General features: G+C 37.2%; 2 protein-coding genes across 2 annotated transcripts; one reads left to right on the top strand and one right to left on the bottom strand.

Moving 5' to 3' along the window:
* Positions 1 to 13,203: 13,203 nt before the first annotated feature.
* On the top strand, positions 13,204 to 15,623 carry LOC753843. The gene is made up of 4 exons (XM_030993583.1): positions 13,204 to 13,303; positions 14,288 to 14,459; positions 14,826 to 14,974; positions 15,431 to 15,623. Exons 1-4 carry the CDS (start codon positions 13,294 to 13,296, stop codon positions 15,607 to 15,609), a joined length of 510 nt encoding a protein of 169 aa, XP_030849443.1. The 5' UTR covers positions 13,204 to 13,293; the 3' UTR covers positions 15,610 to 15,623.
* A 1,187-nt stretch (positions 15,624 to 16,810) lies between these two features.
* On the bottom strand, positions 16,811 to 19,173 carry LOC115927544. The gene is made up of 3 exons (XM_030993582.1): positions 18,738 to 19,173; positions 17,746 to 17,979; positions 16,811 to 17,263 (listed from the first exon to the last, which is right to left on the bottom strand). The coding sequence occupies exons 1-3, from the start codon at positions 19,037 to 19,039 to the stop codon at positions 17,098 to 17,100; spliced, it is 702 nt and encodes a 233-aa protein (XP_030849442.1). The 5' UTR covers positions 19,040 to 19,173; the 3' UTR covers positions 16,811 to 17,097.
* Between the last annotated feature and the right edge of the window lie 6,731 nt (positions 19,174 to 25,904).

The raw sequence follows: 25,904 nt of genomic DNA, 5'->3' as shown, positions 1-25,904 counted from the left end.
GCAAAAATTTAAAATGCTCAAAATCGTCTCAAAATCATTTTGCATACGTTTTAGGCCATTCTAAGCATTTTATAAAAAATCGCCCACACACACGCGCATGCGTGCGGCGCGCGCGTTTTCGCGCGTAAAACTATTACACAACATAGAATCGCCATTTTTTTTCTTTCATAATATTCCACATATTTTTACAAACAAATTGATACCATGCTTGTCTCTTTATGACTATTAATAATGGAATGATCGACCGTTTAACATAAATTTCCGTGCGCGCGAGCTTTTGTAATACATAGCATATATGGGCAAAAACATGCCTATACAAGATCCATTGTAGCCCTTTAGGATGCAAGGTGACCCCAATTTTTGGGTCATATTTTGATACAGTATGAATTGGAGATATGATTTCATGTCTCATTTGACCCTCAATGAACTCATTACGTCATCATAATGGCCTCCAAACTCAAAATTTCAATTTGCATATTATGACGTCAACATATTTACGGAAAATTGATTGTTTCTCTGTAAATATTGATCGATTGTCTTCAAAATGTTGATATGTTTTAGCTGAGACAATTTCTACAAATAAAATTGGCCCAAATTTTCATTTTGACAAAGGCATCAGGGCGAATTTTCGCGATTAAAAAAGGCATGTCAATTTTTCACATTTTGCGTGTATTCTCTATGGGACATGAGTTTTTCTCAAAACTGGATTCTTTCGCGAGCAAGATCTCTGTCGTTTAGCTTTGTTTACGCTGAACTTCAAGTATGTTGTAGCTGAGACAATAAGCTATCTCAAATGTACCCTTTATTTTGTCTCAAATTTTAGTTCGACCAGCCCACCTATACTTGTTCCAAACAAGTATTACAAATCTAGTTATCAGGTGGGCTGTATAACGTACAGACCACCTTATAATTTCGTTAGAATTGCCTTTATTATTTATTTATTTATTTATTTATCAGGTGGGCTGTATCTAATACAGACCACCTTATATTTTTGTTAAAATCGCCTTTATTATTTATTATCAGGTGGGCTGTATAACGTACAGGCCACCTTATAATTTCGTTAGAATTGCCTTTATTTATTTATTTATTAAATATTTTTCTTATTTCTAACCACTTTTTTGTTAGCAAGATAACTTGAAAATGGCTCAATCAAATGCCTTGAAATTTGGCACACACATGTATAGGCATATGTACAAAGCACAATAACGTTTTCAACATTGACCTTCACTGATGACGTCATCTAGGCGCCATTTTGTAAAAATCAACTCATGATCATATCTTCATAACCAAAAGCTATTTCTCATTCATATTTATCATGATCGAGGTCAATATCCGTCCGGTTAATTTCAGGTCAAATAACGCGCACGTGCGCGTACGTCCGCGCGTCAGTGAGCGCGCAAAATGTTAAAATGCTCAAAATCGTCTCAAAATCATTTTGCATACGTTTTAGGCCATTTTAAGCATTTTATAAAAAATCGCGCATGCGCGCATGCGCGCGCGTTTTCGCGCGTAAAACTATTACACAACATAGAATCGCCATTTTTTTTCTTTCATAATATTGCACATATTTTTACAAACAAATTGATACCATGTTTATCTCTTTATGACTATTAATAACGGAATGATCACCCGTTTAACATAAATTTCCGTGCGCGCGAGCTCTTGTATTACATATCATAAATGGGCAAAAAGATGCCTATACAAAATCCATTGTAGCTCTTTAGGATGCAAGGTGACCCCAATTCTTTTCTTCTCATTGTGATAGAATATGAATTGGAGAAATGATTTCAAGTCTCATTTGACCCTTACTTTTCTCATGACGTCATCATAATGGCCTCCGAACTCATAATTTCAATTTGCATATTATGATGTCAGCATATTTTCAAAAATTGATTGCATCTCTGTAAATATTGATCGATTTTCTTCCAAATTTCGATATGTTCTAGCTGAGACAATTCATTACAAATGTAGTTCAAAACATTTTTCATTTTTGACAAAGGAATCATGGCGTATTTTTGCGATTAAAGGAAGCATGTCAATTTTTCACTTTTTGCGTGTATTCTCTATGGGACATGACTTTTTCTCAAAACTGGATTCTACATTCCCGTCTTTCGCGAGCAATATCTCCGTCGTTTTAGCTTCGTTTACGCTGAACTTTGAGTATGATGTAGCTGAGACAATTAGCTATCTCAAATGTGCCCTTCATTTTGTCTAAAATTTTAGTTGGACCAGCCCACCTATACTTGTTCCAAACAAGTATTACAAATCTAGTTTATTTTTCTTATTTCGACCCACTTTTTGTTAGCAAGATATCTTTGAAATTATTCTGTCAAATGCTTTGAAATTTGGCACACATATGTATAGGCATATGGACAAAACACAGTAAGGTTTTCAACCTTGACCTTGACTGATGACGTCATCTAGGCGCCATTTTGTGAAATTTTCTGAAAATAAACTCTTGATCATATCTTCATAACCAAAAGTGATTTTTGAATCATATTTATCATGATTAAGGTCAATATCAGTCCGGTCAATTTCAGGTAAAAAAACGCGCACGTGCGCGTACGTCCGCGCGTCAATGCGCGCGCAAAATTTCAAAATGCTCAAAATCGTCTCAAATTTATTTTGCATACGTTTCAAGTCATTTTAAGCATTTTATAAAAAAAACGCGCACACGCACATGCGCGCGCGTTTTCGCGCGTAACACCATTACAAAACATAGAATCGCCATTTTTTTTCTTTCATGATATTTATCATATTTTTTCAAGGAATTTGATACCATGTTTATCTCTTTATGACCATTATTAACAAGATGAGCGTCAATTCAAGATAAATGTCAGTGCGCGCGAGCTCATTTAATACATAGCATATATGGGCAAAAATATGCCTATATAAAATCCGTTATAGCTCTTTGGAATGCACCGGGATCCTCAATTTTTTTCATATTTAGATAGAGTATGAGTCGGAGATATGATTCCATGTCTCATTTGGCCATTAAGTGTATTGTGACATCATCACAATGGCCTTGGAACTCAAAATACGAATTTGCATATTATGACGTCAGCATATTTATGTAAAATTTATTGTATCTCTGTAAATATTGATCGATTTGCTTCCAAATTTCGATATGATGTAGCTGAGACAATTCTCTACAAGCTCAGTCAACACTATTTTTTTATTTTGATGATTCATCATAGTGAAAATTACGATTAAAGGGCACATATCAGAAATTTCTTACGTTGCGTGTTATGCCTATGGAAGGTGAATTTCGTTTACATCATTACATCAATGACATTGCTTTATAGCAGTATCTCGCTTATTTTTGCTCTATTTTGTCTCAAATTTTAGTTGACTAGCCCACCTATACTTGTTCCAAACAAGTATTATGTCTAGTTTATTAAATATTTTTCTTATTTCTAACCACTTTTTTGTTAGCAAGATAACTTGAAAATGGCTCAATGAAATGCCTTGAAATTTGGCACACATATGTATAGGCATATGTACAAAGCACAATAACGTTTTCAACATTGACCTTCACTGATGACGTCATCTAGGCGCCATTTTGTAAAAATCAGCTCATGATCATATCTTCATAACCAAAAGGTATTTCTCATTCATATTTATCATGATCGAGGTCAATATCCGTCCGGTCAACTTCAGGTCAAAAACGCGCGCGTGCGCGTACGTCCGCGCGTTAATGCGCGCGCAAAATTTTTAAATGCTCAAAATCATCTCAAAATCATTTTACATACGTTTTAGGCCATTCTAAGCATTTTATAAAAAATCGCCCACACACACGCGCATGCGCGCGGTGCGCGCGTTTTCGCGCGTAAAACTATTACACAACATAGAATCGCCATTTTTTTTCTTTCATAATATTCCACATATTTTTACAAACAAATTGATACCATGCTTGTCTCTTTATGACTATTAATAATGGAATGATCGACCGTTTAACATAAATTTCCGTGCGCGCGAGCTCTTGTAATACATAGCATATATGGGCAAAAACATGCCTATACAAGATCCATTGTAGCCCTTTAGGATGCAAGGTGACCCCAATTTTTGGGTCATATTTTGATACAGTATGAATTGGAGATATGATTTCATGTCTCATTTGACCCTCAATTAACTCATGACGTCATCATAATGGCCTCCAAACTCAAAATTTCAATTTGCATATTATGACGTCAGCATATTTACGGAAAATTGATTGTTTCTCTGTAAATATTGATCGATTGTCTTCAAAATTTTGATATGTTTTAGCTGAGACAATTCTCTACAAATAAAATTGGCCCTAATTTTCATTTTGACAAAGGCATCAGGGCGTATTTTCGCGATTAAAAAAGACATGTCAATTTTTCACATTTTGAGTGTATTCTCTATGGGACATGAGTTTTTCTCAAAACTGGATTCTTTCGCGAGCAATATCTCTGTCGTTTAGCTTCGTTTACGCTGAACTTCGAGTATGTTATAGCTGAGACAATAAGCTATCTCAAATGTACCCTTCATTTTGTCTTAAATTTTGGTTCGACCAGCCCACCTATACTTGTTCCAAACAAGTATTACAAATCTAGTTAAATATTTTTCTTATTTCTAACCACTTTTTTGTTAGCAAGATAACTTGAAAATGGCTCAATCAAATGCCTTGAAATTTGGCACACATATGTAAAGGCATATGTACAAAGCACAATAACGTTTTCAACATTGTCCTTCACTGATGACGTCATCTAGGCGCCATTTTGTAAAATTTTACGAAAATCAACTCATGATCATATCTTCATAACCAAAAAGTATTTCTCATTCATATTTATCATGATTGCGGTCAATATCCGTCCGGTCAATTTCAGGTCAAATAACGCGCGCGTGCGCGTACGTCCGCGCGTCAATGCGCGCGCAAAATTTTAAAATGCTCAAAATCGTCTCAAATGAATTTTGCATACGTTTCAGGCCATTTTAAGCATTTTCAAAAATTGCGCGAGAGCACTTATGCGCGCGCGTTTTCGTGCGTACTGATATTTTCCAACATAGAATCGCCAAACTTTCTCTGTCATCATATTTGGCACATTATTTCAAGCATTTTGATACCTTGTTCATCTTTTTCTGACCATTAATAACGGATTGAGCGTCCGTTTAAGATAATTTCCGTGCGTGCGAGCTCTTGTAATACATAGCATACATGGGCAAAAACATGCCTTTACAAAATCCATTGTCGCGCTTTAGGATGCAAGGTGACCCCAATTTTTTTTCATATTTTAATAGAGTATGATTCGGAGATATTGTTTCATGTCTCATTTGACCCTCAATTAACTCATGACGTCATCATAATGGCCTCCGAACTCAAAATTCCAATTTGCATATTATGACGTCAGCATATTTATGGAAAATTGATTGTATCTCTGTAAATAGTGATTGATTTTCTTCCAAATTTTGAAATGTTCTAGCTGAGACAATTTTCTACAAATAAAGTCATCACAATTGTTAATTTTGACAAAAGCATCACGGCGTATTTTTGTGATTAAAGGAGGCATGTCAATTTTCACATTTTGCGTGTATTCTCTATGGGACATGATTTTTTCTCAAAACTCGATTCTACATTCCCGTCTTTCGCGAGCAATATCTACGTTGTTTTTGCTTCATTTACGCTGAACTTCGAGTATGTTGTAGCTGAGACAAAAAGCTATCTCAAATGTACCCTTTATTTTGTCTCAATTTTTTGTTGGATCAGCCCACCTATACTTGTTCCAAACAAGTATTACAAATCTAGTTCATTTTTCTTATTTTGACCCACTTTTTTGTTAGCAAGATAACTTTGAAATGGTTCAATCAAATGCTTTGATATTTGGCACACGTATGTATAGGCATATGGACAAGACACGGTAAGGTTTTCAATCTTGACCTTGACTGATGACATCATCTAGGCGCCATTTTGTGAAATTTTCTGAAAATCATCTCATGATCATATCTTCATAACCAAAAGATATTTCACATTCATATTTATCATGATTAAGGTCAATATCAGTCTGGTTAATTTCAGGTCAAAAAACGCGCGCGTGCGCGTACGTCCGCGCGTCAGTGCGCGCGCAAAAATTGTAAATGCTCAAAATCATCTCAAATTTATTTTGCATACGTTTCAGGTCATTTTAAGCATTTTATAAAAAATCGCGCTCACGCGCATGCGCGCGCGTTTTCGCGCGTTTCACCATTACATAACATAGAATCGCCATTTTTTTTCTTTCATGATATTTCTCATATTTTTTTCGAGGATTTTGATACCATGTTTATCTCTTTATGACCATTAATAACAAGATGAGCGTCAATTCGAGATAAATGTCCGTGCGCGCGAGCTCTTTTATTACATAGCATATATGGACAAAAACATGCCTATGCAAAATCCATTATAGCTCTTTGGAATGAACCGTGACCTTCAATGTTTTTTCATATTTAGATAGAGTATGAGTCGGAAATATGATTCCATGTCTCATTTGGCCATTAAGTGTATCGTGACATCATCATAATGGCCTTGGAACTCAAAATACGAATTTACATATTATGACGTCAGCATATTTATGTAACATTGATTGTATCTCTGTAAATATTGATCGATTTTCTTCCAAATTTCGATATGATGTAGCTAAGACAATTCTCTACAAGCTCAATTACACCATTTTTCATTTTGATTACATCATCATAGTGAAAATTACGATTAAAAGGCACATATCAGAAATTTGTTACGTTGCGTGTTATGCCTATGGAAGGTGAATTTCGTTTACATCATTACATCAATGACATTGTTTTTTTTAGCAGTATCTCCCTTATTCTTGCTCTATTTTGTCTCAAATTTTAGTTGACCAGCCCACCTATACTTGTTCTAAACATGTATTATGTCTAGTTTATTTTTCTTATTTCTAACCACTTTTTTGTGGACAAGATAACATGAAAATGGCTCAATCAAATGACTTCAAATTTAGCACACATATGTATAGGCATATGTACAAAGTACAATAACGTTTTCAACATTGACCTTTACTGATGACGTCATCTAGGCGCCATTTTGTAAAATTTTACGAAAATCAACTCATGATCATACATGTATCTTCATAACCGAAAAGTATTTCTCATTCATATTTCTCATGATCAAGGACAATATCCGTCCGGTCAATTTCAGGTCATAGAACGCGGGCGTGCGCGTACGTCCGCGCGTCAATGCGCGCGCAAAATTTTAAAAAGCTCAAAATCGTCTTAAAATCATTTTGCATACGTTTTAGGCCATTTTAAGCATTTTATAAAAAAATATTAACAAATTGCGCACACGCGCATGCGCGCGCGTTTTCGCGCGTAAAACTATTACACAGCATAGAATCGCCATTTTTGTTGCTTTCATGATATTCCAGATATTTTTACAAACAAATTGATGCCCTGTTTGTCTCTTTATGACTATTAATAACGGAATGACCGACCATTTAACATAAATTTCCGTGCGCGCGAGCTCTTGTAATACATAGCATATATAGGCAAAAACATGCCTATACAAAATCCATTGTAGCTCTTTGGGATGCAAGGTGACCGCAATTTTTTGTTCATATTTTAATAGAGTATGAATTGGAGATATTGTTTCATGTCTCATTTGACCCTCAATTAACTCATGACGTCATCATAATGGCCTCCGAACTCAAAATTCCAATTTACATATTATGACGTCAACATATTTTTGGAAAATTTATTGTATCTTTGTAAAAATTGATCGATTTTCTTCAAAATTTTGATATGTTCTAGCTGAGACAATTTTCTACAAATCCAGTGGTCAGAATTTTTCATTTTGACAAAGGCATCATGGTGTATTTTTGCGATTAAAGGAGGCATGTCAATTTTTCACATTTTGCGTGTATTCTCTATGGGACATGACTTTTTCTAAAAACTGGATTCTACATCTTTCGCAAGCAATATTTACGTCGTTTTAGCTTCATTTACGCTGAACTTCGAGTATGTTGAAGCTGAGACAAAAAGCTATCTCAAATGTACCCTTCATTTTGTCTCAATTTTTTGTTGGATCAGCCCACCTATACTTGTTCCAAACAAGTATTACAAATCTAGTCAGGTGGGCTGTATAACGTACAGACCACCTTATAATTTCGTTAGAATTGCCTTTATTTATTATTCTTTATTTTTCTTATTTCTAACCACTTTTTTGTGGACAAGATAACTTGAAAATGGCTAGATCAAATGCCTTGAAATTTGGCACACATATGTATAGGCATATGTACAAAGCACAGAATTTTTTTCAACTTTGACCTTGACTGATGACGTCATCTAGGCGCCATTTTGTAAAATTTTACGAAAATCAACTCATGATCATATCTTCATAACCAAAAGGTATTTCTCATTCATATTTATCATGATCAAGGTCAATATCCGTCCGGTCAATTTAAGGCCAAATAACGCGGTCAATGCACGCGTAAAATTTTAAAATGCTCAAAATCGTCTCAAAATCATTTTGCATACGTTTTAGGCCATTCTAAGCATTTTATAAAAAATCGCGCACACGCGCATGCGTGCGCGTTTTCGCGCGTAAAACTATTGCACAACATAGAATTGCCATTTTTTTTCTTTCATAATATTCCTCATATTTTTACAAACAAATTGATAGTATGTTTATCTCTTTATGACTATTAATGACGGAATGATCGACCGTTTAACATAAATTTCCGTGCGTGCGAACTCTTGTAATACATTAGCATATATGGGCAAAAACATGCCTAATCAAAATCCATAGTAGCTCTTTAGGATGCAAGGTGACCCCAATTTTTTTTCATATTTTGATAGAGTATGAATCGGAGATATGATTTCATGTGTCATTTGACCCTCAATTAACTTATGACGTCATCATAATGGCCTCCGAACTCAAAATTGTAATTTGCATATTATGACGTCAGCATATTTTTGGAAAATTTATTGTATCTTTGTAAAAATTGATCGATTTTCTTCAAAATTTTGATATGTTCTAGCTGAGACGATTGTCTACAAATGCAATGCCCACAATTTAACATTTTGATAAAAGCATCATGGCGTATATTTGCGATTAAAGGAGGCATCTCATTTTTTCACATTTTGCGTGTATTCTCTAAGGGACATGATTTTTTCTCAAAAAATGGATTCTACATTCCCGTCTTTCGCGAGCAATATCTACGTCGTTTTAGCTTCATTTACGCTGAACTTCGAGTATGTTGTAGCTGAGACAAAAAGCTATCTCAATTGTACCCTTCATTTTGTCTCAATTTTTTGTTGGATCAGCCCACCTATACTTGTTCCAAACAAGTATTACAAATCTAGTTTTACTATTATGTTCAAACAGTTCAATATAACCATCGACAACTGACAGGAAGAGAAATATGCTAATTACAATTCTAGCCATCAAAATCATGAGACAGAATGTGGCCCAATCACCCCTTTGTATTTGTAAGAGCTATCTTTGATTGTATTACTTGAAAAGGAACATTTATTTGTGTTTTCCGGTCAGGCGCAAATAGTAAATTGCTTTCCTATATGTTGGTAGTCGTATATAGTATTGGTATAAGATATCTGCTTACCTGGACACTCGATTTTCCATCGTATTTAAAACATCCACCATCAAGAAACCTATAGTATTTGATATAGAGAGTTGAAAGCCAACAAAACAAAATATATTAAAACAAAAACAATGGGATTTTTTAATTTTTTTTATTTATTTTTTTTTTTATTTTTTTATTTTTTATTTTTTTTGGGGGGGGGGGATTCATGACATAACATCGATATCGGACATGGCCTGCGAGTACCGTATGATACTAACATGAAGAAGGTTCTAGTGAGTTGAAAGGCCCTCCTCATAACATTTCCATTCTCTTTTGTCTCTAGCTACCCTAGTCCAAGAGATCATTTAGACTTTCAACAAATATAACATTACAACCATGGCATTGGTTGTGAGTAGTGCCATGGGAAATGCGAGTTGACAGAAAATAACTGCCTAAAAATGTGTAAATGTTTACATTGTCAGTTTGGGATGCAAATAAGTAGGGATATAAGAAAAATATACCTCATGACTCCCACAACACCCACCACCGTGAGAAGCCCTTGAGCTGGCTGGGGCAGATTAAAGGATTCCCATGGGAAATTATCGCATGGACTTTTTGATAGTGTTTGCATGCCCCCTCCTTTCATCTAACCAATTTCAATTTTTTTTCTTTTCTTTTTACATCAGTTTGTGAACTGTGATTATTTTGTACTGATCTTACATTGATAATTCGTAATACGTTCAGATATTAACATACCCCCCCCCCCCTCTATTGAGGCTCTTTGTATCACCTTCTCAAACAACAATATACTGTATTATACTTTATTACTGTTCTGGTGGCAGCACCAATAAAGCCTTTGGCTTTCCTAGCTGTCTCCACATTCATATATAGTTTTGCTGTTGTATTTCATTGTAAATGTTTCTCTCTAACTTGTACGCTATATTTTGTATTTTATATGTTTGTTATGATGTTTTTATGATGAATGAAATAAAGTTCAATTCAATTCAATACTCGATACAATTTCGATAAGACAAAATCACACAAAAACAAACCTATTATTCACCTTTTATAGTTTACATTACAGTTAGACTTTCTGTTTATTTTTGTCTACTTTAATTTCATTGAGAAATGTATGAACATCTACTCGAACTCACTGTAAACGCAGACTATTCAATGCTTTCGAATATGTTGACGACTCGACAAGTTCAACCAAGTTTTCTTCGTCCAAGCACTTCATCCCGGACAGATTTAGCCGCTGTAGGTTCTTGGTTTGTTCTCTGATCAGTAGACCCAGTCCTCTCATCGTCTCTCTCGATACACTCTGCTTCTCTGATGGGAGTGTGTCCGGTGCTGTAAGGGTGATGCGTGTGAGCTGCTGTCCTCCGGACCAACGAAGACCAGCCGTGATCTGAGCTATGTCTCTTTCTGCATCATCGATAGTGATATCGATCTTTCTCAAGCCAGGAAGCGATGAGAGCAGACCGTCATAGCTTTGTGACGTCACTCTCTCGGATGATAGCTTTGTGACGGATGGAAGCTCAGGGTGAGATGGAGGGAAACTGAGAGAGGAGTCTGAGATGGTGAGAGAGTTCAGTGAGGTGAAGGATCTGAGACAGGACCACAACTTTGTGGTCATCTCAGTAGACAGCTGGCATTGCTTTATCTCAAGCCTAGTATTCTGCAATAAATATAAACAGACAAACTTGTCACTTTTATTTACATCGATCTAAATATTGAGAATAAGCATGTGCACATACCGAATCCCACGTCAGTGAAGCTGAAATTACAAGCAGTAATATAGTAATATAGTAATATAGTATTAATATTCCGAGAATTAATTGAGTTATTTCAACAACAAAAATGCAACTGTTTTGCAATTCCCTTTAATAACAAAATTTAGAGGATATCCCTTTGTTAAATATTTCAAAGTAAAATGCATGCACCCGTATAGCAAAAGTCACTCACCTGGACGTTGTTCTTTTTTAATAGAGTACCACCTCTACTCCTACAAAGAATATTTGAAAAGGAATGGGGGAAATAATGTGATTCTTGAAAGCAAATCTTGTAAAATGATATTACATTAATAAAGAATGCAAGTGAATTATGCATCCCCTCTTAACAGAGGTAAATGAAAGCAACAATACTAACAATAACAATAATGATAATAATCATATTATATGGTAATATATATAGTAATATAATATATAATAATAGTAATAATAGTAACAAATATAATCATGATAATGATATCAATACTAAAAAAAAAATCCATAACATACAATTTCAATACATTTGTGTTCATGCCGTCTTAAAATCAAAAAGCAAAATGAAGACATAGATCTGCAGTGACACAAGTTCGCAGAGTTTTTTGAAAATATTAGAACATTTGATATTTGATCCATGATTTCCCATATTTTACTCAAATTTATTTATTTCAATTATTAGCACATGGACGGCAAAGTTTTTAACTACAAATTGGTGCTACTACAAAAAAAAAATCGTCAAAGGATTCCGGAGATATCGCGATCTAAAATTCGATGTCGGATTGGCGTGCGCGCTGCAACTCATGAAATGGTCATACAAACAACGAGACCTTAATACTTTGTGCACGGAGGTTTACATCTGATTTATCTAAAAATTCAATCGTTAAAATGTAAGATAGTCTAATTGGATATTTTGCAATGAAAAATATCATACAATCAGTTACTACCAGGGGCGGCAATGTTTAGGGGGATGGGATCGTCCCCCCCCCCCCCCCTCCCCGAAAAATTTGAAAAAGTACACACACAAAAATGTTTGGCAAATGCTGACTACAGACTGAATTTTTTTTTTTCTTTGTTAGGCTCTGGAGGGCCAAGACGGAGTGCATTGTTTGGACTAGGCCTAGAAATCTAGGTCTAATAAAAATGCAAAAATCTTCTCGCTCGGTCACTAGCTACAATCCCTCGCATATGTCCTTCACAATGTAGAAGTAAATATTGCGGAAATTTTGTATTTCGTTGGTATCACGTAAGCCCAGTTCACAGATCACACTGTAAGTTTACAAGATTAAGAGTTAGTCTATAGACCTAGAATTTAGAAATAGATCAGTGCTAACAAAATTAATATTCCGCTCGCTCATTTTAATTTTTATTAGTCTAGATCTAAGTTTTATTTTTTAGGAGTCCCTTCCAACCTGGTTATACAAATATTGTCGCTTGACTTTCTAAAGGGAAATGGAGTCTAGATCTAGATCTAGTGTACATCTTTCTAAAAAATAGTATTATTAAGTCAAACTCAAGGTCCTTCATTACATGACTAGATCTAGACCTAGAGCTTGACAGACTCTAATTAAAGTTTACTAAAAGGTAGACCTACCTAGATTTAGATCTAGAAACCCTTCGCCTCGGACTGCACACTAATTACCGGCAATGTAAAAGTGAATTGTGAAAAAAGCATATTGCTTGTTTGTATACTTTAATACTGTAATGTTTTAAAGACCTTGACCGGAGCAGAGCATTATATAGACAAATTATATACCTACGGACTCGTGAATATTTACTGAATATGATAATGCAAACTTCTCGAGATTCCACGGCCTCTGAAAGAAGTATTTAGCATACGAACCCCAGGATTCACGGATTTGAGAGGGGCACCCCGGAGATTTAGTTTCGGCTGCGCTAGCCGGTGGCCGTTTCTACCCGTTTCTGATGACGTCATAACGTGTAGGTTATTTGGCCACTCGGTATAGCAGCTGGTTCTTCGCATGGTGGTCGGTATGTGAAGTTTTCTTCTCTCTTTTTTTGTTGTTGTAAATATCAATGTCGAAGCTGTATTTGGACATTTTACGATTAGAATGTTGACATTTTATATCTGTATTAATTTCACGCTACGTAATATGGAATATCAACCCCAAATTTCCACTAAATTAGATTGAAACGAATCATTTGCCCGCGCTGCTGGCTGCCTGCCTCGGTCTGCGATTGCACAACTTTCAGCAATCTATCGCTGAGCCTCGCGAGAGCACTCGGGCCGCGGCCGGCCCGGCCTGACTTGCCGCGCCGTGTCATGCTGGTGGTCGTGGAATATTTCTCGAACAAAACTAAGTTTCGCTCGCTTTTAATCGCACAGATAGCCTTTCCTTTTGCATGGTTTACCAGCATTAAATCAAAGAATTATTTAGATCTACATTGTTTTATTGTCTAGAATATAGTCTGTAAACAATGAAAAATAAGAAGAAGATGAAATGGAGATTTTGAAGAAGAATTGGGCCTAAAAAAAAAGAAAAAGAAAACTAGGTAGTTGGTAGAATCTAGGCCTTGGACTCGTGCCGCCCAGTGGCAGTGCACTGCAGTACAGTGAAGCCAGGAACTAAATTATTTTGAATTGATGTCAGAAATCACATGGGTGCCTCTTCTTGATACTTTCTTGTGATGAAAACACTGTTTTTATTCAAATCAAAATGGTCTAGATCTAGTGTTGTTGCCAGGGATGATTATTAAAACAAAATCATCGGTCATTTGTTGTTGACTTTGCTTCTTTTTTTTTTATCCGACTACAGATTAACTTTGCTTTTTTTTTCTATGAAACTAAGTTTAACTAATTTTTGTCTAACTTTAATAGCAATGTTAATGTTATAGATCATTTATTATTTTGTCATTTTATCTTGATCTTGAAATGCCGAGATCATGATTGCTAACTATTTAAATGAACTCTCCTTCACCTTTACCGCATATATTATATTCCCAATCTTATTACAGGTACAAAGGTGTACGACAAGCTTCGAGAGGAATGGCTGAGGACCAGACTGGTGAACGACATTGGGATGATGTCCCCACATGCCCAAACCAGCAAGGTTGAATCATTCCACAACATCCTCCTTCACTTTTGCCCCAAGTTGCTTGTATACTCATATCAAGGGATGAAGTGCAGGTAAATTAGGCAATTAATTCATCAACATTATGCTCCCCTAATATAAATTTAACAAGAACGTCACAGAGGGCAGTGTTGTTTCTTCTTCTTCTTCTTTTGAATTTGATTTTATTGGTTTTATCTTTTAAAGTTATTATTTTCTTTTTGTTATAGCCAGGTTCTTTCTATTTCATATTTTGTTGGGTTTTTTATTTTTTATTTATTTATTATTTGTAACACATGTTTTTTACACTAACTCTTGCCTTCACTTATTGGAGAGTAGGTAACGAGTTTATGATGATAGACATTACATTACCAAAAAGATAAAATCAACTGTCACAAGTATGTTGTTCATGTGACCTTTATTTTTAACTTCACTCTTTTCAGATTATATTTGGCTGTCCTACATTGGAACGAAAATTGTGATAGAGCCCAGGCTGTTGATGCCGAAGGGAACCCAGTGTACAGGTTGAAGTATCCACGCTCGAAGGAAGGAGGCCACACAGTGGAGAGAGTGCTGACAGCTGGCACATGTGGTAAGTAGCCACATGTCTAGTGAATGATATCAATATTCAACAAAAGATCTCAATTATATATAGAAATCTTTTATTACTTCATGATCAATAGAATTCAAATTAGTAGATTCTTGTGGCCTATATGCCCTTAATTTAATCTGTTGATTAAATTGATAATTATAAACATGTATTGGGTTACTTTCTGCAAATGTGTAATATTGAATAGCAAGCAGAAACAGGCATATATGTCAGTCCCCAAGTCAGTGAACTACCTATTCAGCAAAGAACATGTGCATGCCATTGGTATTTGATTGGTCATAGTGTGTAAAATTAGGTAATTCAATATTTGTGAGAAAAAGAGTTTTCTCTTCTTATGTACTTATTTTTCTCTTTTTCTTTTTTCCTCTTATCAAAGTGTATTTTTTTAATACCGTATAGATGAATTTTCAAGGTATAGTTTTGGATTTTATCTTGTAGGTTATGTGAAAGCCCTGATGAGAGTTGTCGTAGAACTGGTGGAAAACAGGGAGCAGCTCAGAGACAACATGGAGGAGCTACAGCCTCAACCAGCACGGAGTGCCTCTCATCATCACCCCGACAATGGAGAAGCCGTGCAAGCTTTTGAACAACATCATCGCTTTGGCGATAGAAACTAGTTCTTTTGGTGATAGAAACTATGATGAATGTGTCAGCTACCTGAACATCCTTGCAGATATAATAAAAATAGTCATCTATCCTGTAAACTTTACATAAAATAAGGATGAATGTAATGTACATGTTGCATCAAAGTTTTTGTTCCAATGGTGCATCATTTTGAAATATATTGCACAAACAGAGAAGAAAATGATTGGGGGGAAAAACCGTCAATGGGATGTTCTGAGAATATTTTGAGCAAAGGTAAACAAAAATTCATCTAAAGGAACACAAATCTTGTTTGTTTATTTCTATTATAGGTGTCTTGTAGGAAGCTTCATAATTTAAAGATGGAAATTGCTGTGAAAATGAGAGTGAGATAGAGAATGTGAAGGAAGAAGAGGGATAAAGATAGATACCAATAGGGATAGAGTGAGAGATGTGAATGTGATGGATGGAAGAGGAAAAAGAGAGATTGTGAAAGAGTGAGAGATGGGAATGTGATGGATGGAAGAGGAGAAAGAGAGATTGTGAAAGAGTGAGAGATGGGAATGTGGAGGGTGGAGGAGGAAAAGAGAGGCAGAGGGAGAGAGTGAGAGATGGGAATGTGGAGGAAGAGGAGGAGGGACAGAGTGAGAGATGGGAATGTGGAGGGTGGAAGAGGAGAAGGAGGGACAGAGTGAGAGATAGGAATGTGGAGGGTGGAAGAGGAGAAGGAGGGACAGAGTGAGAGATAGGAATGTGGAGGAGGAGAAAGAGAGGAGCGACAGAGTGAGAGATGGAAATATGGAAGAGGAAACAGAGAGAGGAAGTGGGATAGAGAGATGGGAATGTGGAGGGTGGAAGAGGAGAAAGAGAGAGGAAGAGAGACAGAGTGGGAGATAGGGTTAAGGTTTATCCTTTTTGGGAGGATAGATTTGATGTAAAATAAAGGATTTCCTGGATTTATTACGATGCTTACCATTTATCACACATTTGAAATTTCGTCAACCGCAATTCCCTTCTCTTACTCTCATTATTCCTCTGTCTATCTTTGTTGTGTCCATGCTGTTATTTCTCTTTCTCTCAATTTCGTTTTCTCTTTCAATTTCATTTTCTCTTTCTCTCCCCTTTTCTGACTCGGCAGGTTGACTGTATATGAAATGCTCAAATTATTAAAACAAATTACATTGCAGGGTGTATAACAAAAGAGAAGGAACAAGGCATGTTGTGTTGTTTTTTTGGTTTTTTTGTTGCTTGTTTATATAGATTTCAACATTCTTCCTCATAAGAAATCGTTGCTTGATCACAGTTTTGCAAAAGTTCGAATATCTGCTCTTGGAAATTAGAATCAAATGTCGAGATCAAAGTTCATAGCAACCATACCATCATGAGAAGTTCAAACAATAGTATTTGTGATGAATATGAAGATTAAAGCCGATGATCACAAATAACGTACAGAAGATGGCTGACAATCACATAGAAGATGACAGTCATTCAAAGTTCGCAAGACAATAGTTGATGTTACATCCTCATCTCAACCGACGCAGGATGGTCCCTTTGTACTGACCACGTCCATCAGGATACGCTTCCATTATTGAGGCATGGACACATGCTGGCAGTTGCACCCTGATGTCCTTCCCGAGCCAGCCCCAACACCATCTCACGACTTTCCTGTAGGCCACATACCTGTATTTTCTGTAAAATAAAAAGCAATAAAAAAAAAAATCATTATTTTTCTTAGGATAGATGATTTGATGTCAAAATATTAATTCTTTATTAATTAATTCAGGAAAATAAAAATGATTAAAAAAACTAAAATGACCAAGGGTTAGTCATTGTTTGTCGGGCGGTGGGGGGCAACATTCAAAATCGCATATAAAGTTTGTGTTTCATAACTACAGATTATTGGGGGGGGGGGGGGGTAACATGCTAAAACTCACAAATCGGTGGTCATTCTTGCCTATTTGTATACATTTCCTGAAAAAGTGCCCCGAAGCACCTGCAGATAAGGCAGCTAGTACACCAGTGGTCACCAGGCAAGAATTTTGGTCAAAACTAGTAATTCATCTTGCGGTGACTCAATTCGTTTTGAAAAGTTTCACCCAATAAACTTTCAAAATCAATCCATTTATTTGTTTGCCCTTGCCAAAATGATGAAAAGGAGAAACATAACTTACTCATTGTTCCTGTCCCCAAATGCTTTGGCTGCTCGGCGCCACCTATCTGTGTACTCCATCCATCCGATGTACAATGTTGTCGCATTTAAGATGGCCGGCTCAAACTCCTCAGAATCCACCAGACAACTTGAACCCTGTCGATTAGCCTCTGCCTTGACCTCTGCAATTTCCTGACAACAGACACAATCACCTTCATTGAAAGATGGAGGCACACGACATCTTCCACATGTACACCTTGAAATACAGAAAGATTCAAACAAAAATCAATACACCTACTATAATTTTATAAATATTTTATTACAGCTTCCTGATAAATATAAAAATGACATCGTTCTCGTAGTCGTAGTATGGTAAGAGTGCCCAAGGCAGTGCCTATGTCTGCGCACCCACGTAAATGCGCGATATTTATAGAACAAAACATCAAACTGACACCAATTTTCAATCTTAACCTCAACAATTCATTTAGATACCAAAATTTGTGAAAATAATTGGGAAGATTAAAAATGAGTTTTAGCAAGTTTCATTTGCCACCCTGAAAATTTCAATCATTGTCAAAAAAGAAAAGTCTGAACAGGGGGTTGTCCTATGAAACTTCACTGTGCTTGATTGAATTGCGTGCAAAATAGTGAGTGCGCAGACATGGGCACTTTTCAGTTTTGCTACACAAAATGACGAGCCCGTCTGAAATTCGTTAAAAAAAATTGTTCTTGTGAATAATTTGTCGAGTTTTTTTGTTTCAGTAATCATTAGAATATGAAGAACGGAATAACAATGATGATTCTAAAAATAATATCTTACTGTGTAATGAAATCGAGGTCGAATTTTAGGTGCGCAGACATAGATCTAGAGAATCATTCTAACAAGTTAACTTTAGAATTAGACATGCCATTTATGACCGAGTCTAGAGATCTACGGTATTTGATTTCAATTTTTGGGGGGAATAAATATTTAGAATGCACAACAAATTCAATAAGCTTATAAGTCTTAATTACCAATCCTCGACATTTTCATGAAGCCGATTTGCGTTGTTGGCCCTTCCAGCATCGCCAACATTTTGCCCAGGTTCACCACGAGGTAAAGGCTCATACTCCCACTCGACGATACGCCCGTGTTCTCCGGCGTCTGCATCACTTGCATCTCTGTCGGTATCACTGCTGCTGCCACTGTCCGGACTGTCACTACTACCACTGACACTGTCATTTTCACCGCTTTCCCCGCAACTGCCATCCTCCTCACACTCAAATTCCATAACTAAATCATCTTGTGCATCTGCCCTGACGACTGGGGTAGCCATTCTCTTTAGAAAGACTTCTCAAAACTTCTCAAACTTCAATCGATAAAAAGCAGAAAGGATTCACGGTACGCAAAATCAATGTAGATCTCGAACATCGCGCGGCGAAGAATTATAGCAAACAATTCGAGTCTACACGGAATGACGTCACCCAAGTCCGTGCGGCGCTGGGGCTCTTGACCGAGGCGAATTTGGGAGGGGGCGGCAGTTGTACTGTAATTTTCATTTTTCTCAGTAATGAAAGGGTATTTAATTTTTTCTTTCTTGTATTTGTATTTTGTGTTTTATTAGCCGTCTGTGGATGTATGGTTGTGTACGCTCCGGTCAAGGTCTTTAATACAACAAAAGTTCAAATAGATCTAGATCTAGATCTACATGTGAAAGTGTAAGGGGGTAGATCTAGTCACTTCCGTCACCTTCACCCCTCTCGTTCACTCGTCTAGATCTACGCCTATGCTCCCTCGCACTTTGTCGCACCGGTCATGAAAAAAAAATCGCCGCCCCTGGTTGGTACCACTTTTTATTTCAAATTTGTAGACATAGTCTACTGTCTAGGTCTATGCTCTCAAAATAAAGTTTTACAAACCCTTGTCGGCAAGTTCATGTTTTTCGGAACGGACGCAAAAACCAAAAGACTACAAAATTTGCCGATCTGTTGTCAATTTCACCTCCAATTAGGCCTAGGATCTAGGCCTAGATCTACACAATTTCGTCTCTCGGTAATTTTAGGTTTCTCTTTCCATTAGTGATATCAGACTTTCGAAATCTTACCGATTTTTTTGACATATCGAACTATGGTCACACCATCATACATCAATAAAGATCTAGACCTAGAGCTAGATCTAATATAGGCCCTAGGCCTAGGCCTAGTAGTAGTACTAGGTCTAGTAATATGCCTACTAGTAGTAGGCCTAGATCTAGTAGTAGACCTACTTTACCTACCCCGAATCCATGTACGTTAGTTGTTTAGTCTTGACAAACAGGTCCACCAAGGCTTCTTCGTCTCTGCCCCTCACCCCAGACACATGCAGCCGTTGTTGGTTTTTGGTTTGGTCTTCAAATAGAAGACTAAGCTCTCCAATTGTCTCTCCTGATTCAATTTTCCTGTCTGTGGTGCGTCCTGTCAAGGCGTGTAGGCCTAGTCTGATATGAACAAAGAACTGTTCATCCATAGCCCTAGTCTGATTCTTAGGCCTGGATGCGGTGGTGATCTGAAAAGTGTTGCTCGTCTCTGCAACATCGATAGAGACATCGATATCTCTCACTCCGGGTATCGTTGAGAGCACTCCTTCGTAGCTTTGTGACGTCACTCTCTCAGCTGATAGCTTTGTGACTGATAGAAGCTCCTGAGGAGATGGAGGAAAGCTGAGAGACGAGTCTGAGATGATGAGAGTATCTAACATCAAAAAGTCTTTGAGGCAGGTCCATAGTCCACTCGTCACGTCGGTAGTTAGAGTAGACCCCTGAAAATTTACTGTCCTTACCTTAAACAGAGAGAGAGAGAGAGAGAAGGTGAGGGGGGGGGGGTGAAGAGAAAAAGAGATAAAGACAAAATGTAATAGTCAGAACATCGATAAGTTGATGAAGATTTCTATTTCAGCTCTAGCCCATAATCTCGCCGGTTATTATATTTCATCTCTATCATATTCTCTGCACTTACTTCGAGCCGCCCAAGATGGCGGTATCATGTCATGTCATGACCCCCAAAGTCTCCTAAATACAATTAACTCGGAATTTTTGGTTCAGAGTTGGATACAAGCCAACAAACTATCATTGAATATTAAAAAGACAAATTATATGATATTTAGCAACACTATTGATCATCTTCCTGGTCCTATTCAAATAAATGGTATCGAACTATAATGTGTTCAAAGTAAAACCAAAAAAAATCCTTGGAATTTATGTTGATCGCAAATTGACATGGAAAGTGCACATTAATTATTTATGTAAATTATTATCAAGAAACATTGGTGTCATAAATCATGTTAAAAATACACTTCCTTTACCGGTTTTATCATCACTGTACACAACCCTTATTTCGCCTTACCTCAATTATGGGATTTTAGCATGGGGAAATCCTTCTAAGACCCTAACTGACCGAATATTAATTTTACAGAAGCGTGCATTAAGAATAATTCATAATGTCTACTTTCGTTCCCACACTAACCACATATTTTTTACAAGACAAAATTCTGAAAATTAAAGACTCGTATTCTTGGTACCTCGGTATCTTTATGTTCCAGCTGATTAATAACGAGTTACCTCTCCCGATTTCCTCCATTTTCCAAAAAATAACGAGATACATTCATACCCCACAAGACAGTCGAACCACTTCCACACTCCTCGAATGAGAACAGCTTTCGCACAAAAGACAATTATTTACACCGGTCCAGTATATTGGAATAACATAGATCCATCTCTTAAACAAAGTATTAGTCTATGCATTTAAAAAAAAAAGTTAAAGACTAAACTTGTAGACACATATAGATGTACATGAAAGAATCTCGGTTTGTTTGACTCTCGACTCAATCTCTTTCTCAATCTCCCTTTTCTAGAGCTTTTGTTTTTGTCTTCTACTATGTTCCTCCATTCATTTCTTTTTCTTTTCTTTTTCTTCCTCATTTTTTCTTCTTTTTTCCTTCTTCTTACTAGCTAAATATTGTTTATTTATTGATCTATAAGCATACTTTGTTTATGTTTTATTGTAAAATTTGCATCTAAAGGAACTAACACTTCAACAAACTCTGCTTCAAGTTAGTTCCTCTTTTCTCGTGCTATTTCCATTATATTTATCGTTTCATTACATATTTGTTGTGATATAATTATTTTTTTGTATTATAAAAATCAATCAAATCAAATCAAATCAATGAACTAGTACACCCTGCCTTTTCGCCGGGCGTAGAAGTCCAAATGTCACGTCATCTTCGGCTTGCAGCACGCAGGGGGAGGTCGCGATTGTGGAGATTATTTTTAATTAAATCGGCCAGATTATGAACTATCTAATGTCCTGTTTTGGTGGTAATCATTAAAGCAAACGAGACTGCGGCTTGATCTTAACTGAGAATATTATTCGCTTAAGTACTGGACGCTCCCTTCCCTACTCATTTACATTAATAAGTTATAGATGTATTTATTCCATGTTAAATCTACAGATCTTATACAGGGGCGGATCCAGGAGGGGTGTGGGCGGCGCATGCCCACCATTTAACCTTTAACAGAAAATATTCACATAAATGTTTAGTTTACTCATTTAGAATGCCTAAGAATGTACCATAGAGCATCTTAATGTTCAACATTTTCCAGGGCCCTTAGGCAGGCCCCCACGCCGTAAAGGCTTCGCGCTCGCAACTTCGTACATTTCACCCCCCCCCCCCCCTTGGAAAAATCCTGGCTTCGCCCCTGCTTTGTTTTACATAGGCATCTTGCTCTTACTGACTCAGTCTCATCATTTTCCCTGTAGGAATAGGCCCTATATGACATAGTATTTTTTGTTTGCATTATTTTTCTCGTCTCTGGAATGAAGTACCTTGATTAAGGTCATAATTGGTCAAACATGCAAAAATTATGGTGATGAATCATACTACTCTTCATCCTTTTATCTTGCATTATTATTTATTAAGATGCCGTCAATTTCAATCAATTGTCTATTAAAACAATGTCAACCCTTTGACTTATAGTTATAGCGGAGGGATGGAAACTTTTTCAATTTTTATGAAATTATTATTGTAAACATATTTTGCGAAATGAAAATGTGCATACCTTGTTTTTTAGTTCCATTGGAAGATTTAGCATCCCAACGACGGTGTAGACAGTCGGTGACTTTAGAACAATACTCTGTGCAGTTACACATCTTTGAACCAACGAAGACACGTTTCCTCCAGTACCCTTGGTCTCTGATGAGCAGTCAAGAAGAATGCGATATCGCTCGCTCTCATCCAAAAAGCGGTTTGACAGGAGTGCCTCCATTATTCGTATGCAAAGTCTATTATCCGTGCCGGCAGCGAATCGGATGAGATTCTCATAGTCACCGATGTTTGCTTTTATTTTGTGCAGCAGTCTGTCCAACTTAGAAATCTTCAGTCGTAACATATATTTCTTCGTTTTAGCAGCGAGGTATTTCCCAGCCGAGTGTTCCTGAGCGAGTTTGTGATAAAACTCAATGGTCGTGGATGTGGTCTCGTTGGGCTGAGGAAGGCCGGTGATTAAATCATTCGTCTTGGATACTATCCCAAGCTCTAATGCCCTATCCAGGATTGCAGGAACTCTACGGAAATCATGAGGCGTGAAGACTAGTTTTTTAGCATCGTCGAGCAGACCAGTAAGGGCAACTTGACCTACTTGAGAAATTGTTTTCCCTAACTCATCGGTTGTGATTGTTACTCTTGACTTTGCTCGGGCGTTCGCATGGTGCGTTAAAAAAACATTCACGCTGTCCAATAATTCTGTGTGAGTAGTAATACACCTGTCCAGTAGGCCCTCGCTCCATAGGTGACACACCATGAGACAAAATAAAGGTGTTTTAATAAGTTCATTAATCAGTGGTTGGTCATCAAGGTAAACCTTCAGACTATGTCCATGACCACCACAAGGATTCGAAGTTGAAGCAAAGAACTTGTCGATGTACTCTCGTGAGCTCTCTTGCGAGAATCCTTCGATCCACATCTTTGTGTATACCCTTGGAAGTTCCGCTTGATTAAAGAAGTTCTCTAGATGAGGGCGCGTTGTTACAAGAACTCTACACTCTGGAAATTCCTCCCAGCGGATGACACTGACAATGTTGCTCCGTAAGCTCCGGTTTGAAGAAGAAATACCCGCATATTCATCTAGTCCGTCTAGTATGATGTGACAGATTCCCTGATTCTCTCTAATAAAACTCTCCAGACCCTCTGGTGTGAGATCATCAACATCACTCAAAAGCTGGGATTTGATAGCTTCTCCGATCGATGTAAGCTGACTTGTGTTTCGGAATTTCACAACAAACAGAAGTGGCAGTAGTTCTAATGCTGACCCCTTTTCCCTGTGAACCCAGTCGTAAGCCATCTTAGCGACAGCCGTGGTCTTTCCTCTTCCAGCGGGGGCCGAAATGAGGATTCGAGCTGGCAGTTCTCCGTTTACTTTCGTTGAAAATATTTCAGCAACAGAACCCTGGAGTATTTCCTTCTTTTTCGTGTCTTGTCCACGAGCGTCCTTCTGCACCATCGTGACAACCGTGTGCATATCTTTTAACTCAGCATAATCAGTTTGATCCCACGGTTTCATTTGAATTTTGCACAATTGATTTCGGTACCTATTCTCCAACTTTTCGCGACATCGCTGAACAGTCAATGATGCCGAGATCTTCTTACTGTAGATATCTGGAATGATAGAATCATATATAAAACCGAATATTATTATACTCCCATGCTCTATAAACCCCTTCGCAATTCTTTTTTTTTTTTTTTTTTTTTTATAGATTCTCGTTGAAACTCCTACGATTTGCCTGTCTTCCATGAAGCAAAGGCCTAGAAACGCACTTTAATAACGCTGCTGTTATCTTTGATACGACTGTATAGATCAGTCAGGAAAACTTTCTCCAAATCGGTATTGAAAATCATGGATTTATTTTCTCCTTTTTTCTTAAAGATCTTTTTCAAACAAAAAAAAGAGGGCAGAGATAAACGGGGTGAAGGAATATGAAATAAAGCAATCCTTTCATATACCATCTTCAAATTTGGTACCATTGTCTCGTCATTTCCTGGATCCTCGCTTCCCAAAGGACAAATTGATGTTGTCTTAAATTTTACGTTGTTAAAACAAATAACGGGAGAAGGAAGTGATTGATAGACCCACCTGGATCACCTGATATCCCCTTATTTGGTGTCACCCTGAGATGTGTATCAGCAAGCGTTACTAGCTTAGCGTCAATGAGAGCTTGTTCCAGTCTATGATGCTGGTCGCAAGGCTTCACGGTCTGTCTCCAGTCAAACAGCATCGCACGTGTTCCCTTGCAAGTCACTAGTCCTTCTATTCTGTTGGTCTCTGTGTATCTATTTATTTCTGCGACCTTGAATCCGAGTGTTCGTCCTAAGGCCTCCATCTGCTCACCCGTCTCGATGTCTTCAGCCAACGTGAAGAGAAGATCATCGGAAATACCTCCATGAACGGCCATACCTAAGAGGAAAATAAACGAAAGTAAAGATTAAGAAACTTATTATAAACATGAATGAATTGCTCCTTATTTAACAAAATGATCGTGCTTGTTTCCATTGATATCAAGTTCCCCTTTTATTGATAAGTCACTGTAACTTAATTCGTAGAATCCATGACACATGCTCCGCCGACGATTGCTCCGCCGACAGTTACTCCGCACTATTGCTCCGTGACATTTGCTACGTGACATTTGCTCCGACATTTGCTTCTCCGACAGTTGCTCTGCCGGCATTTGCTCCGCCGACAATAATATTGCTCCTCCGACAATTTCTCCGCCGACAATTGCTCCTCCGACATTTGCTCCGCCGACAATTGCTCCTCCGACATTTGCTCTGCCGTCAATAGGTCCTCAAAAAAGAAAATTGCCCAGTGGATATGTTCCTACGACGAATGCTTTGTCGACAATATTTCTTCCATGGGTTATTTATTTTTTTTAATTTTTTTATTTGACTTGTTTTGTTGTTGTTAATCAGGGCCGTAGCCAGCATTTTGAGAAAGGGGATGCGTTTTAATTCCCCAATAAGGAGACACAGATGGAAAAAAGTGATAAACGTTTGTGAAAGATGCAATCCTTCTTTTTTTTTTGGGGGGGGGGGGAGGAGGTGCAGAAGCTTTCAGGGATTAATCGATAAAATTTTCTCAACCTTGAGTCGACCTTCTTTAACAATTTTTTGTTTCT

This window comes from Strongylocentrotus purpuratus, unplaced genomic scaffold (assembly GCF_000002235.5).
Source record: "Strongylocentrotus purpuratus isolate Spur 01 unplaced genomic scaffold, Spur_5.0 spur5_scaffold_20, whole genome shotgun sequence".
Classification (NCBI taxonomy): Eukaryota; Metazoa; Echinodermata; class Echinoidea; order Camarodonta; family Strongylocentrotidae; genus Strongylocentrotus; species Strongylocentrotus purpuratus.
Note: the sequence above shows the minus strand (reverse complement) of the source record. Positions and strands in the feature narration are given on the sequence as shown.